Raw genomic sequence first — 18,050 nt, 5'->3', positions numbered from 1 at the left:
TGAGAAAGGTGAGAAACACTCAGGCTGCCATCAGTGAAACTGTAAAGAAATGCTTCAATGCTTTCTTTTGTTTTGTGGTTTCCATTACTGTACATCCAACCCAACTGAGCACAGGTAAAAGGGCCTCTGTATGATCAATAACAAAACCTGCTTATAAAGGAATCGTGAAGTCACTGAAATGGAGACGAAACACGAGGCAGAAACCGTGGACCTTGAATGGTGAACATCAGTGGGGCAAGTGTGACCATATTACTGTGCATCTCAATTCTGTAATTGAAATATTTATTTTTTTTTGTTACTAGTATATCTCCTGTAAAACGAATCTGATTAAATCAAACTGTCTCGAACTGTCAGAATGACTTGAATTGACTCGAGCAAACTCTGTGACTGGACTCGAGCTTGGCATGTCAAAGACTCGATTCTTACCCCTGTGTCTCAACTCGACTCGTGTTTGTGACAGCGTGTGTGTCGATCACAGCACTGGTTTGTGACAGCGTGTGTGTCGATCACAGCACTGGTTTGTGACAGCGTGTGTCGATCACAGCACTGGTTTGTGACAGCGTGTGTGTCGATCACAGCACTGGTTTGTAACATCGTGTGTGTCGATCACAGCACTGGTTTGTGACAGCGTGTGTGTCGATCACAGCACTGGTTTGTGACAGCGTGTGTGTTTCAAAACTGGCGCGTGGAGAGTACAGGAGCCTCAAATGGGCTGGAGAAATAAAAATAAATGAAAAAAAAAACCACTTTATAATTTGACCCCTCCAAGAACACTCTGAACTCTCTTAAACATTCCTCGGAAACAGACAGCAAGACAGATTCAGTGAGTTTAATATAAAACAGCAATGAAAGGAAATTTAAACAAAGGAAATGTCAGGGCCGCTGCGGAGAGCGAGAGGAGCGACAGCGACAGGACAGGAGGGGGAGACAGGCACCGCGCTGGAGACGGGACTGCTGTGAGGACTCCTCCCTCTGTCCCTAGGACGACGGGACTCCTCCCCCGAGGGGCGGGGGTGTCATGGGCGGCAGGAACAGGGATTTCAGTTTGAGTGACATGGCAGCAATCTCGGGGTCCTGAGTCTCATACACCTTCACGAGCCGGGCAAATTTCAGGACGCCTAAAAACAAACACAAATAAAGAAGTCTGTCAGTAACACACGCAGTGAGAGAGCAAGAGAGACACTCACACACAGACTCGCACAGAGAGATAGAGAAATGCACACAGATTCACCGACAGAGAGACACACACACCCCTGACGAAAACCCAAACCTGCAGAACAATTGAAAACCCCTACTTTTTTTTCAATGAAGTAATGCCTCCGTCCCTTCTCCAGTTACTCCTGACTCACACAGCCCTGCCCTGCTTTTTACAGGTTTCTTGCCAAAAACACAAGTCTGTCGACTGCATCAGGTTTTAGTTCTATACGTTTACAAGTAACAATGTTAGCACAGGTACTGAGAAATCTCTCCGATGAGAACGTGTTGCTGGTATGCACAGATACCTCTTTGCAAGTTTGTTCAGTCCAGGTAAGTTTATCTGTTCAGCTTTCCACCAGATCAACGGATCTGATTCACTGTCAACCAAGGGTGTAAGTATGTATGATTTCAGGTATATTCTGTCTGTTTCACAAACTACAGAGGTAGCAGTAGCTCCTGGCGTGCTTGATTTGAAAACGCTGCCCCAGGTGTTCTTGTTTTTTTTAGCTGGTGCCCCTCCTTTATTTGCTGCTCCTCCGCCTTCAGCGGATTCAGTTCCAGTGTGTCTGGCTGTGCCAGCGAAGCCCTCTTCCTGCTCTCCAGATTCATCCCGTGACTCTGCTCCTGCTGTGAATGATGCAGTCCTCACTCACGTACCCCATCTTGGGTCAATAGAAGATGAAATATCAAGCAGATCTTGGGTGTCAGAATATTTCTCATTGAAGGAATTCAAAATTCTTTCTTTGGCTTTGACAGTCTCATCTTCCTCAGCAGCCAAAATGAAATGCAAAACAAGTTTCAGGTAGGACACACTGACACAGCCATCACCTGACAGAGCGTCTGTAAAACTCAATGAGCTCAGAGCCGAGCTCCATGAATCAAGCACGTCCGCGTCCTGCCCTGTAGGTGCTAAGAGTCTGCTCTTTCTATCTGAAGCTAGGACTTGTGCGACAGCCTCTTCCTGTTCCAGCACCCTTTGACCTATTTGCTGCTGTGCTCCCCAGCGAGGAGGTTTTTCTGTTATCAGCTGGTGCTGAGGTACACTGAGCTCAGCCTTGGCTGTCAGAGAACGTGCTCCCCAGCCTCTTCCACAAGCCAACGGCACCTTTAACGCTGTTTTCTATTTTAAAAGAAATGTAATCTATAATTTATATAAAAAACGCTTTATATTGCATGGCAAATATTAAATAGATATGCAACTGCATATTAAATTATTTAATAGATATGCAACTGCATATTAAATTTAAATTCAATTATTCCTTGTTACTTTCCATTGATATTTAAGTCAGATTAACTGTATTTTCAATAAGGACATGCAAACAATGGGAAATTATTACATATTTTCAAGGGTAACAAAATAAACAAACGTGACATGCAATTGCATTTTCAAATCGACAGAAACCAGCTATTGCATATTTATTAAATATTAATTTAACATTGATTTAATATGCAATTGAATATCTATTTAATATTAATTTATGCCACGCGATAGAAACCAAAAATATAAAGCTGTAATCTAGGCATGAGAACGCTGCAGTGTGCAAGAAAAATATAAATGAAACGACAACCCGCTCGTGAATCTGCTTAAATAAACTGACACGGAGATTCCTTTGATCCCATGAAGTAAAAAAATAATAAACACAGATGCAATTTCCTCCTGCTTTTAATTTCAACTCAATTAATATTACTGCAGAAAATGTATGCAAAACAGTGGCTTTCTTTATCGTATATAGTTTGTTTAACCTGCTTACAATATTGAACTTTTAAAAGCAGTCCCAAACTTCTGTTTAAATTGTTTACAAAACATAATACAAAAACACGCTTATTAGCATAAAACATTAGCGTGGAAGAATCATTTTAAAAGCTGTTAATATAAATGCTGATCGCAAGGTGAAGCCTGTGTCCACACATTCAGTTCTGCAGCTCTGAGATGTCTCATCTCTTGTCTGTAGAAATGCAGATTTGCTGCTCATCTCTCAAGCCCCAGTTTCGCAGTGGGACACGTTACTGCGTCCGTGATTTGTTTCCATCGTTTGCTGCTTGGCTCATTTGAAATCGATTCTGAGACAGAGGTTTGTATTTCGTCTTTTTTGGAAGCTGATTCAGTAGGATTTTCAGGCTGCATTTACTGTATCAATAGGATGCTTCAGGAGATGAAACAGATTGGAGGGGCTGCCTCAGCCTTCAAACATACTTTACAAATGGTGCTACTCTGCTCAGTATCTGTTGATTTGAATCTGAAAAAACAGCAAACCACTGAAGATGCTCCTTTCTTAGGGATCAGCTCATCTCCAGCAGAACGAGATGAAGAGTCACTGCTTTGTTAGTTTTCACTTTCACTCACAGCAGCCGCCATAGTTAGGCTATGTGACAAACTAACCAAGAGACTGTGTGAAGATCCGAACTAACCACGTTTAGCTAGCTGGGGAGGGCTCGTCAATGCTATTGAACAAATGATTTTAAAAGTTGCACGTGACCCGATTGATTTAATGGTTGAATGAGAAGTTTTATATAAAATATTAGTATGTTTTAATTAAAAATGGAAATAATATAATGCAATAAAAATAATACCAAGCTCTACTTTTGAGACCTCCCTATAGTTCAAATGGATCGGTCCACGAGACATGAACTGAGCAGGGGGAAGAAACGAAACCTGTGTTAGAACAGGAGGTTTAGTTTCTTCAAATTAACACACCAATATAAATTTTTCCTTTAGACACTTCATATGTTTATTTTGAATCCAGTATAATTCTTTCCCCCTGATATTTTTGATTGTCTTTAAAAAAAAAAAACACTGGCAGACCTCTGTCCCAGTGATTTAGACACAGAGAGAGAGAGAGAGAGAGAGAGAGAGAGAGAGAGAGAGAGAGAGAGACACACACACACACACACACAGAGAGGAGAGAAGGGCCTGGGGATCACACAGTAATGAAAGTTACAGGTTGAGGTAAATACTCATTGAAGCTGCATTGAATGCTGTCTGTAAATTCATATTTGTATTCTTTAATACCTGGTTAACCCTGACAGGGGCATTTTCTTACTGTTTGGACTTGTTTGACGCAGAGTGCCCTCCCATTATAAATGTAGTACAGTGGAATGAGCAGTGTGTCCAGCAGGGGGCTGCGCTGAGACCCTGTTTGAGAGGGGCTGGATCATTATGGGATGCCTACCTTCGCCGTCGTTGCTGAAGCCGTACGACTTGATGACTTCCTGCTGGATCTGGGTCGCCACGGGCAACACGAACTGCAGCATCTTCCCCATGTCATTACAGGCGCTCTCGCGAGCCTCCTGCAGGCGAGCCTCGCTGTCAGGGGAGCCCAGCGCCTTGAGCACCTCCGCCAGGACCACTGAGAGACACGAATATCATCAATACAGACCACAGAGACACGAATATCATCCATACAGACCAGAGACACGAATATCATCCATACAGACCAGAGACACGAATATCATCCATACAGACCAGAGACACGAATATCATCCATACAGACCAGAGACACGAATATCATCCATACAGACCAGAGACACGAATATCATCCATACAGACCAGAGACACGAATATCATCCATACAGACCACGAGACACGAATATCATCCATACAGACCACGAGACACGAATATCATCCATACAGACCACGAGACACGAATATCATCAATACAGACCAGAGACACGAATATCATCCATACAGACCAGAGACACAAATATCATCAATACAGACCATGAGAGACACGAATATCATCCATACAGACCAGAGACACGAATATCATCCATACAGACCAGACACGAATATCATCCATACAGACCAGAGACACGAATATCATCCATACAGACCAGAGACACGAATATCATCCATACAGACCAGAGACACGAATATCATCCATACAGACCAGAGACACGAATATCATCCATACAGACCACGAGACACAAATATCATCCATACAGACCACAGAGACACGAATATCATCCATACAGACCACGAGACACGAATATCATCAATACAGACCAGAGACACGAATATCATCCATACAGACCAGAGACACAAATATCATCAATACAGACCATGAGAGACACGAATATCATCCATACAGACCAGAGACACGAATATCATCCATACAGACCAGACACGAATATCATCCATACAGACCAGAGACACGAATATCATCCATACAGACCAGAGACACGAATATCATCCATACAGACCAGAGACACGAATATCATCCATACAGACCACAGAGACACGAATATCATCAATACAGACCAGAGACACGAATATCATCCATACAGACCACGAGACACAAATATCATCCATACAGACCACAGAGACACGAATATCATCAATACAGACCCCGAGAGACACGAATATCATCAATACAGACCCTGAGAGACACGAATATCATCAATACAGACCACGAGACACAAATATCATCCATACAGACCAGAGACACGAATATCATCCATACAGACCACGAGAGACACGAATATCATCAATACAGACCCTGAGAGACACGAATATCATCAATACAGACCACGAGACACGAATATCATCCATACAGACCAGAGACACGAATATCATCCATACAGACCAGAGACACGAATATCATCCATACAGACCAGAGACACGAATATCATCCATACAGACCAGAGACACGAATATCATCCATATAGACCAGAGACACGAATATCATCAATACAGACCACAGAGACACGAATATCATCAATACAGACCCCGAGAGACACGAATATCATCAATACAGACCCTGAGAGACACGAATATCATCAATACAGACCACAAGACACGAATATCATCCATACAGACCCCGAGAGACACGAATATCATCAATACAGACCCCGAGAGACACGAATATCATTAATACAGACCACAGAGACACGAATATCATCCATACAGACCACGAGACACAAATATCATCCATACTGACCAGAGACACGAATATCATCCATACAGACCACGAGAGACACGAATATCATCAATACAGACCCTGAGAGACACGAATATCATCAATACAGACCACGAGACACGAATATCATCCATACAGACCAGAGACACGAATATCATCCATACAGACCAGAGACACGAATATCATCCATACAGACCAGAGACACGAATATCATCCATACAGACCAGAGACACGAATATCATCCATATAGACCAGAGACACGAATATCATCAATACAGACCACAGAGACACGAATATCATCAATACAGACCACGAGACACGAATATCATCAATACAGACCAGAGACACGAATATCATCCATACAGACCAGAGACACGAATATCATCAATACAGACCAGAGACACGAATATCATCCATACAGACCAGAGACACGAATATCATCCATACAGACCACAGAGACACGAATATCATCAATACAGACCCCGAGAGACACGAATATCATCCATACAGACCAGAGACACGAATATCATCCATACAGACCACAGAGACACGAATATCATCCATACAGACCAGAGACACGAATATCATCAATACAGACCCTGAGAGACACGAATATCATCAATACAGACCACGAGACACGAATATCATCCATACAGACCACGAGAGACACGAATATCATCAATACAGACCACGAGACACAAATATCATCCATACAGACCAGAGACACGAATATCATCCATACAGACCAGAGACACGAATATCATCAATACAGACCAGAGACACAAATATCATCCATACAGACCAGAGACACGAATATCATCCATACAGACCAGAGACACGAATATCATCAATACAGACCAGAGACACGAATATCATCAATACAGACCCCGAGAGACACGAATATCATCAATACAGACCCTGAGAGACACGAATATCATCAATACAGACCCTGAGAGACACGAATATCATCCATACAGACCCCGAGAGACACGAATATCATCAATACAGACCAGAGACACGAATATCATCAATACAGACCCCGAGAGACACGAATATCATCAATACAGACCCTGAGAGACACGAATATCATCCATACAGACCCCGAGAGACACGAATATCATCAATACAGACCAGAGACACGAATATCATCCATACAGACCAGAGACACGAATATCATCAATACAGACCCCGAGAGACACGAATATCATCAATACAGACCCTGAGAGACACGAATATCATCCATACAGACCCCGAGAGACACGAATATCATCAATACAGACCAGAGACACGAATATCATCCATACAGACCAGAGACACGAATATCATCCATACAGACCAGATACACGAATATCATCAATACAGACCCCGAGAGACACGAATATCATCAATACAGACCCTGAGAGACACGAATATCATCAATACAGACCACGAGACACGAATATCATCCATACAGACCAGAGACACGAATATCATCAATACAGACCAGAGACACGAATATCATCCATACAGACCAGAGACACGAATATCATCCATACAGACCCCAGAGACACAAATATCATCCATACAGACCAGAGAGACACGAATATCATCAATACAGACCACGAGACACAAATATCATCCATACAGACCAGAGACACGAATATCATCCATACAGACCAGAGACACGAATATCATCAATACAGACCACAGAGACACGAATATCATCCATACAGACCACGAGAGACACGAATATCATCCATACAGACCCTGAGAGACACGAATATCATCAATACAGACCACAGAGACACGAATATCATCCATACAGACCAGAGACACGAATATCATCCATACAGACCAGAGACACGAATATCATCAATACAGACCAGAGACACGAATATCATCCATACAGACCAGAGACACGAATATCATCCATACAGACCAGAGACACGAATATCATCCATACAGACCAGAGACACGAATATCATCCATACAGACCAGAGACACGAATATCATCCATACAGACCAGAGACACGAATATCATCCATACAGACCAGAGACACGAATATCATCAATACAGACCAGAGACACGAATATCATCAATACAGACCACAGAGACACGAATATCATCCATACAGACCACAGAGACACGAATGTCATCCATACAGACCAGAGACACGAATATCATCAATACAGACCAGAGACACGAATATCATCCATACAGACCAGACACGAATATCATCCATACAGACCAGAGACACGAATATCATCCATACAGACCAGAGACACGAATATCATCCATACAGACCACAGAGACACGAATATCATCCATACAGACCACGAGACACGAATATCATCCATACAGACCAGAGACACGAATATCATCAATACAGACCACAGAGACACGAATATCATCCATACAGACCAGAGACACGAATATCATCCATACAGACCAGAGACACGAATATCATCCATACAGACCACAGAGACACGAATATCATCCATACAGACCAGAGACACGAATATCATCAATACAGACCCTGAGAGACACGAATATCATCCATACAGACCAGAGACACAAATATCATCCATACAGACCAGAGACACGAATATTATCCATACAGACCACAGAGACACGAATATCATCAATACAGACCACTGAGAGACACTAATACCATAAATACAGACCACAGAGACACGAATATCATCCATACAGACCACGAGAGACACGAATATCATCCATACAGACCAGAGACACGAATATCATCCATTCAGACCACGAGAGACACGAATACCATAAATACAGACCACAGAGACACGAATATCACCCATTCAGACCACGAGAGACACGAATATCATAAATACAGGACAGGACCACAGAGAGAGGGGACAGGGCCAAATACCAGGACACAGAGATGGGGACAGGGTCATGTGTAACACTGAACTATTATACTGTGAGTACAAGAACTATAGGTTGAATAATTAATGTTAAATTGTAAAAATAATAATTAAAAAAAAGCTCTTTAGTTTACTCCAGGGTACCTAAGCTAACAATTTATTTAAAAAAATTACATTGTTGAAAAAATATCTTCTAAAAAAGGTAGAATTCTTTATCATTAAATAAACATTTAACAATTTTCATTTTTTCACTTGTTTCAATATTTTGTAATCTTAAATAAAAAACGATGTCTTGTTCGGGTGAAATGCAGCAGTGTGTCCTGGGAAGGGTCTGCAGATAACCCCACGCTCTCCCGTGTACAGCACTCGAGTTAAAACATCATCGAGGCTCGTCTGTGACAGACAGGCTGGGCTGTGAAGGAGCCTCCTTACAGGTCCTTACTCTGTGTATTCAAACCACTGGCAGAAAAGACAAGGACTTTACAATGCTGCCGGAGACGCCTTGTTAAGCACTCTCTCTCTCACACACGCTGAGACACAGACACAGAGAGACTGTCACACACACACACACTGAGACACAGACAGACTGTCACACACACACACACTGAGACACAGACACACACACTGAGACACACACACACACTGACAGACAAACACACTGAGACACAGACACACACACACTGACAGACACATACACACACTGACACAGACACACACACACTGACAGACACATACACACACTGACACAGACACACACACACTGACAGACAAACACACTGAGACACACACACACTGACAGACAAACACACTGAGACACACACACACACACACACTGAGGCACACACACTGACAGACAAACACACTGAGACACAGACACACACACTGACACAGACACACACTGACAGACAAACACACTGAGACACAGACACACACACACTGACAGACAAACACACTGAGACACAGACACACACACACTGACAGACAAACACACTGAGACACAGACACACACACACACTGACAGACAAACACACTGAGACACAGACACACACACACTGACAGACAAACACACTGAGACACAGACACACACACACTGACAGACAAACACACTGAGACACAGACACACACACACACTGACAGACAAACACACTGAGACACAGACACACACACACTAAGGCACACACACTGAGGCACACACTGCATTCCAAAGGTTTCAAACATTTTGCCCTGACACTAAACAAGACACCCGACATCACCATCATAATAATAATAATCATAATGATAATGCTGCTGCTTCACTCGCGTACCTTTGGTCTGCTCCGCAGTGAGCAGTCCTTGTTGAGTCTGCGCCGCTGCCATGCTCTCTCGGACCCGGAGCTGCACGTCACTCTTCAGTTCTGTTTATTTCAACTCGGCGGATCTCTTTATTTCATCCACAGTGGAGTGACACACAGGAGCTGCGCGACGCGTCTCCGGTAAGTGCTGTGTGTGATCAGCACCGCGACGCGCCTCCGGTAAGTGCTGTGTGTGATCAGCACCGCGACGCGTCTCCGGTAAGTGCTGTGTGTGATCAGCACCGCGACGCGCCTCCGGTAAGTGCTGTGTGTGATCAGCACCGCGACGCGTCTCCGGTAAGTGCTGTGTGTGATCAGGACCGCGACGCGTCTCCGGTAAGTGCTGTGTGTGATCAGCACCGCGGCGCTGGCGTTCAGTGCAGGATGGGCGGGGAGCACAGTACTGTTTTAATTGCAGGGTAACTTAACACAAATCGAATCACATACTTCAAAAAAAATATGCTTTAATACAACTGGGTCGTGGGTTAGTTTAAAACTAAGCTTGTGTCAATCCGCAGCAAACCAAGTCAGTAGATTTCTAAAGTCAATTAAAATACCCGAGAATGGTAAAGTCTAGTTCCCCACCCCTCTGCTCTCCTCCCACAGACACGGTAAGGATCTAGGAGTCAGTTTTAAACCCCGGTTATATATTTCCACACCGCCGCCCAGCGGTCGGAGGACGACACTACCTCCATTTTCCCTGCGGTGTAGCTGTGAATAATAATATGCAGGGTCTGCGGAAAACAATGCAAACCAATGGAATGCTCTTGTGAATTATAGAGCGTTTAAACTTAGTTTACAAACGTGTTTGACATCAGCATGATAGTTACACAACAAAGGACAAGGGCGCGGAAACGTTACCTGCAAGTGACGGACAAAAATGAAATACTGCGCTTCATTCATGAACCCTTTGGTTGTTCTGCTAAATGTGATACAATGTCAATAGCAAACACTAATTCAGTCACAAATTTAAATTACATTTTATACATTTTAAAAGTTTGCGAGAACTCAGGAGTTTGAGAAATAGCCCTGCCTTAACCTTTAAAAAAAACGTGTTTTATAAATAAAGCTTGACCTTTTCAGGTGAATTGCAGCGACCTGAACGCAGCGTACTAACTGGGGATGATCCCATCATGGCCAGTACGGAGCTCCGTGCTAAACTAGTACGCAAGTTAAATACCAGCTGCGTCCTAAACATGATCTCAACGCAACAAAACACAGCGTAACTGCTGAGAGGATACTAAAGCACAGGACTGAGGCTGGGACCCAGACTTTCACAACCCGCCATCGCACTTAACAAAACTCTATTTAATAGCGTTTTGTTTTTTTGTAAGTATCTTATTTCTTCTACTCATGAAAAGAAAACGCTGTTAAATACAGTTTTGTTAAGTGCGATTAGCGGCTTGTCAAAGTTTTTAATTGGTCCCAGCCTATGTTAGTCTAACAATTTCTAGACTGAAAATGTATATCGTACCGTACTAACTGGAGCACGTGTGAAAAATCCTAAAATGTATTGACATCTATATTTTACATAAACACATATTTACATATAGCCTAATATATATTGTAACTTGGAAATAAATTATTTATATATATATTTTAGAAATATATTTAAAATGCATTTTCGTTCCATATGGGTAATAAATAAATCGATTCCAGTACGACTCAGTATATTCTCAGTTATCTCCCGATGTTTCTAATTAAACCTAAGCGTAATGTAATGGTGATAAAAGCGTCTTTTAAAACAGCTGTGCAATCATTCATTGTTTTAACTAGCTGTATCTCTTTATAAAGTGGCCTCACTGCGCCCCATCGACACATCACGCGAGACCTGTAAAGATGTTGAGTCACTATGAGAGAGCTCTGCGAGCGCGGCGAGTACAATCAGCGTGAATACTATCCAGGCCTTCTCGCTGTTTGCATGACCCGTTTACTGTGATCCAGGGGAAGAGGGGTCACCCCTTTGACCCCACACTGCAGGTTTTGTTAACACTGCGTTTTTTCTCGCTGCGTTGGTGATTTGATCAATCTACACGAGAGCACCGTTAGCTGTACTGTTCATAAGATCTCTAAACCCATTGCAGCCCTACATGAATCTTATATTAAGATCTCTAAAACCCATTGCAGCCCTACATGAATCTTATATTAAGATCTCTAAACTCATTGCAGCCCTACATGAATCTTATATTAAGATCTCTAAAACCCATTGCAGCCCTACATGAATCTTATATTAAGATCTCTAAACTCATTGCAGCCCTACATGAATCTTATATTAAGATCTCTAAACTCATTGCAGCCCTACATGAATCTTATATTAAGATCTCTAAAACCCATTGCAGCCCTACATGAATCTTATATTAAGATCTCTAAACCCATTGCAGCCCTACATGAATCTTATATTAAGATCTCTAAACTCACTGCAGCCCTACACGAATCTTATATTAAGATCTCTAAACTCACTGCAGCCCTACATGAATCTTATATTAAGATCTCTAAACCCATTGCAGCCCTACATGAATCTTATATTAAGATCTCTAAACCCATTGCAGCCCTGCATGAATCTTATATTAAGATCTCTAAACTCATTGCAGCCCTACATGAATCTTATATTAAGATCTCTAAACCCATTGCAGCCCTACATGAATCTTATATTAAGATCTCCAAACCCATTGCAGCCCTACATGAATCTTATATTAAGATCTCTAAACCCATTGCAGCCCTACATGAATCTTATATTAAGATCTCTAAACCCATTGCAGCCCTACATGAATCTTATATTAAGATCTCTAAACCCATTGCAGTCCTACATGAATCTTATATTAAGATCTCTAAACCCATTGCAGTCCTACATAAATCTTATATTAAGATCTCTAAACCCATTGCAGCCCAACATGAATTTATATTAAAATCTCTAAACCCATTGCCATGCCAAATAAAGAGGAGCAGCGGCACATCTGCACAGCCGTTCACACCGAAGCAGCAATAGAGCAGGTGTTGCTGGAGCTGTTGACCGCACACACACACACCCACATTCACTTTCACAGGAAACACAAGGATCCGGATTAACAGCCCTGGGTATACTTCTAGCAGCTGTCAGAGGGTGTGTGACAGTAACGCATTTTGACACTCTTATGATCGGACCACAAACACAAGAAAGAGAAGGACTGGTATTCTGAAGAACTATTATAAATAATCACTTCTAAAGCGATCTAGGGAAGACATTTATTGTACCCTTTAAACACGTCACACTTGCCCCTCCCCTTTATGAAAATATCAATGTAACAAAACACTGTTTGGTACCCCCTATCTTATCCCTTATCTATGATAAATACTACGATACACACTGTGGGGTAACATAAACCCCACAACCCGGCTCCAACCTCCGACTGCAAGGCAAGCAATCTGCCGATCATAATTTCAATTTTGTGACCAATATATGATCATTTTTTACGGGCACCGTATTGGCCTGTTTGGTAGCACGCTACAATAAAGAGCTTAACCCTGAGCTCAGTCCTAAAGCTGAGGATCAGCTAGTCCCCAACTTTGCTCCGCATCTTTTTTCGTTGCAATCGGTACTAAGTTTGGACGCAGCTGGGGATGATCCAGAGATTGCACCGTATTAGCTAGTACGCAACTACGCAGCTCCGTACTAACTGTGCGAGTTGCGGACTAGCTGATGTCATGATCTCAGTGTGCCAGTGCAGCCCAGCAGTCTCAACCAGGTCTGGGTTTGAAACGTCTCCCTTTTGTATTTCACATTAGATTCGGCGCATCAGATACAGACGGAGAATTCCCCATCACCAGAACCGCAGGTGCGGTCTCCATGGCAACCAGCACCGCTGCTGACGTCCACAGCTCTTGTTTGTTCGCCTTTTGAAACATGCAACGCTGGTTTAATCGCATCATTCACTATATATAGTGGGTATATATATATAAGCAGGTTTTGTTGCTCAGCCTCCCCGCTTATTAAAGTCAAGAGCCGCACTGGTCACCACTGTGTACGGAGCCACGGAGGCTAACATAACAAAACTGAATACTTCTGACCAGCCGAATTACGCACTGAAGTAGCGACCAGCCTCACGATGTAAAGCCGTTGAAGGAAACGTTCTCTTTTTTTTTTTCTCGCCAAAAGCTGCAATGATCAGAAGTAGTGGATTTGTTAAGTAAGTGCGCGGCTCAGTAAAGAATCAGCTTCACGACTCGCTCGGTTCCGCTCCCGCTGAGCCGCTCAGAGCCGCTCCTGAGCATTTCTCATCAGGGATCAGAGGGAGCGGACACCGGCAGGAAACGAGATCACACGCAGGATTGACAAACACGTTTGTCAAGAATGATGAATTGGTTTCGATTTATGAAGTTATGTATTAAATTGGCTAAATAAGATGGTAAAAATTGTTGTTTTCAAATTTGTATCATTTAATTTCATTTTTTTTAAAATGTAGAGCTGTTTTATAGTTATTAATGTATTATTATTAGGCTTGTAGTATTAATATTATTCATAATTCTCATTATTAACGTCGGTATTGCCGGTATTAAACACAGCCAGATATGAGGTTCAGTCCAAACAGAGCGCCGAACTCAGCGAGGTCCAGCAGGGGACAGTAACTTCACACGGGCCATTTTATCTACCATCACCTCAGAAACACAAACAAGCAAATCATTATTTATTATTCTTTTCATTTTTAAAAGTCGCTCGTCGCTCTCGTGGAGCAGTGTTAACTCATTTAAATTCAGCTCAGTGCGCTTTCTGAGCGGCTCACTCACTAAACACACCCACTATGTGTAAAAATGATTCTGCCCAAAAAAGCGTCATGGCAACAGGGTGCGTTCAGAGAGATCGTTCTGCGCAGAATCGGACCAGTTCAGCCAATGATCTTCTAAGAATGATCTCCGTGAAACGCGCCCACAGCCTCTCGCAAGTTATCGCGATAATTTGCATTTGTTGAAATTCAAAATTAACGGCGGCGGCTGTTGTGTTAGGAAAAGCAACAGAGAAAGGTACGTTTTATTAATAATTCTGTTCGTGTTTAAGATGTGTTATGTGGACGTGTCAGTAAAAGTGTTTAGCTTATAAACATCTGTCACGTCACAGCAACTAAACAAATAGCCAAATAATAGCCAGGGCCGGCGTCAGCACCATGGCAACCCGGGCAAGCGCCAGAGCGGGGCCCACAAACACAAAACAGAAATAAAACTGGAAATACAGTACGAGTAAATCAAACATTTCTGTGCCAGCTATCCTGCGCCAGCAGCCTTTAGGATTACAAACGTTTTGTTTACACTCAGCTAAAATAAACTGTATGCCTGCAGTGAAACTTTTCAGATCTCCGCCTTTTCCCGCCTTTTCCTTTGACAAGCGTTTTGTCGAACCTCATTATTCCTCTATTATCACCATAACGCCTGAACGCCTGTCATAATGATACGATTTAAAACCATCAAAAATGAAACCTGCCCAACCTCTGGAACCTCCAAATAAAAAGAAAATCAAATCTGAATGTTAAAAACGGAAGGAAAAGACTACAAAGAAAAGAAAAAAACAGCTGCAGTGAATACACTGTTCTATATGTAAATTTAAAAATGATTATTTCTGTAAAGTGCGTGTTCTGTTTTCTGTTACTTGTGTACGAAGTAAGCTACAGTAACAAAGAAAATGCACTAAAATCATATACCGGTAGTTTTAATTATATATATATATATATATATATATATATATATATATATATAATCCCCTCCTTTATAACCTTTGTTAATCTCCAAACTTCATCATTAGAAACAGCGTCATAAAAAAACAGAACTACACACATTACACCACAAGAGGGCGCTGCGGGGCTAAACAATGGACACCCGTCAAAGGAAGGGATGGGACATGTCAATCATGTATTATGCCAGCAGAAGGGCATGTCAATCAATCAAAGGGGTAATAAAAGGTATTCTGACAGAAGGTGTCTTGCCTTCAGTACTCAGTATGTCATCGCTGACATTCAGTACACCTGGTATGCCTGCCAGGGCTTCTCTGAAAATGTTCTGGAAGATCTCAGCCGCCAATGAGATTCCAGAGTTAGGCTGTTTGGAGCGCAGCAGACCAACATGCGGGGTACATGTTGTGATGTAGCATGAGTCCAGGTGTAGTCCTAGCTGATGATATCCAGCGTTGAGGTCAAGCTTGCTCATGTGAAAGGGAATGCATCTGTGTGCTTGAGCTGATGGTCCAACAGCAGGATCAATGTGTGCTTTACTTGGGGTCCCTTCAGCTTGCCTATGCCTTGGAAAATGTCTGCATATTTTTCTATCAGCTGGTTCTTGTTTATCTTTGGCATTACAAATTAGACACACAAGCTCAAGAGCCACTGCGCTGTTGTAGCCAAGCAGTTTGATAGCTGCATGATCTACTACAGATATAGTGCCTTCTCTGGGCTTGTCTCGGAAGTTCCGTTGTGATTTCAGTGTGCCTCGTACTGGCAGTGGTGTTCATCTTCAGCCTCATGGTAAAGTGTGATTTTATTTGTATTTATTAATTAGCTCTACGTTGTTGTTAGTCTTCTGCATGTATTGTATGTATTTTCAGCTGTGTTGTCAGATAGTGGTTTTGTTGCCCTTTCATTCGATTTCATGCTTTCATTGTGTCGTCGTTTGTTTGCCTTGAGTTCCTGCATTGTCTGCTGATCCTCAGGTTCTCATGGCCAGATGGAAAGTCTTTACTCTTCAGTAAGCATGCAGTGAAGCTTCGGGTGCACAGGTGGGTCTCAGTTCACATGAACTGTATTACATGGGTTATTGATGAACATGGATGATGTTCATTTGTGTTCTACCGCACCAATCTACTTCTCTGCTGCTGCTCTTCTCAACGTGTCAATCCACTCCTGTCAGTCTAATCTTTCCAGCTCTTCACCTCACTTCCTTTGTGCAGTTACTGTTTAAACTGTATTACTTAAAGGGGCAGCAGTACATTTCTGGACTCTACATATATGATACATTTTAAAACAAAGCAGTTCATTTATTCTGAATAAATCATTGAAATATGCAGAACAAAGTTCTAGCCTCTCCCCTATAATATAGTTGCTATATAGCTTCACCTCTCCTGCAATACCTCGTTGGAAACAGTAGGTGGCAGAATAACCCTGAAGTTCTTGTGTTTAGCCTGGCTTCTATGTAACCGTGGATTCAATTGTATTGGGTGATTAAAAGGTATTGAGGTGGTGTTACTGACATAGTGATTTATATATATATATAATTTTTTTTAGCTCAAAGAGAGCCAGCTGCCCAACGTTTCGATATGTTGTACATATCTTTCTCAAGGGAGCCTGTGTTTGAATCAAAACATTGGAGGTATTTATAGGTTTTTGACGGCATGACAACTACTTGTTATTGTTTACATTCAAATCCATGATTTATTCTTACATGATGTAATGGTGTTCTATATATTGTGACATCATTTTTACTTCTATCTTTGAATCTGTATTAATTCTAATTAACACTACTTTATATAAACTTATATTTTTATTATATCATGCAATGCTGGCTCTGAGGATCAGTCTAGATTTGGCCTCCCCAGCGCATCAGCATGCACAACTTTTGAATTAATTTTGTTTATTTATTTAAATGTTATATATTTATTGAAGTTAATTATTTCATTCTTTTCTGTTGAGTCCCGCTGGCATAATCGTGTTCAGTCTATTTATCCATTTGCTTTCTTTTATTCTTCTATATGTCGCATTGTCTAATTTGAGCTGTTCTA

At 42.0% G+C, this 18,050-nt stretch overlaps 1 protein-coding gene across 1 annotated transcript; it reads right to left on the bottom strand.

Moving 5' to 3' along the window:
* Nucleotides 1-814: 814 nt before the first annotated feature.
* LOC131707040 (protein C10-like) lies at nt 815-10,920 on the bottom strand. The gene is made up of 3 exons (XM_059009092.1): nt 10,292-10,920; nt 4,368-4,544; nt 815-1,118 (listed from the first exon to the last, which is right to left on the bottom strand). The coding sequence occupies exons 1-3, from the start codon at nt 10,341-10,343 to the stop codon at nt 979-981; spliced, it is 369 nt and encodes a 122-aa protein (XP_058865075.1). The 5' UTR covers nt 10,344-10,920; the 3' UTR covers nt 815-978.
* Nucleotides 10,921-18,050: the final 7,130 nt, after the last annotated feature.

Source organism: Acipenser ruthenus, chromosome 38, assembly GCF_902713425.1.
Source record: "Acipenser ruthenus chromosome 38, fAciRut3.2 maternal haplotype, whole genome shotgun sequence".
NCBI lineage: Eukaryota > Metazoa > Chordata > Actinopteri > Acipenseriformes > Acipenseridae > Acipenser > Acipenser ruthenus.
This window is presented reverse-complemented; position numbering and strand designations above follow the sequence as displayed.

Excerpts from the sequence above, each read along its gene's own strand:
- LOC131707040 (XM_059009092.1), bottom strand. The coding sequence starts at position 10,343 with ATGGCAGCGGCGCAGACTCAACAAGGACTGCTCACTGCGGAGCAGACC. Across the intron at positions 4,545-10,291 it reads CACTGCGGAGCAGACCAAAG|TGGTCCTGGCGGAGGTGCTC; the intron begins GTACGCGAGTGA and ends CGTGTCTCTCAG. Across the intron at positions 1,119-4,367 it reads CTTCAGCAACGACGGCGAAG|GCGTCCTGAAATTTGCCCGG; the intron begins GTAGGCATCCCA and ends GTTTGTTTTTAG.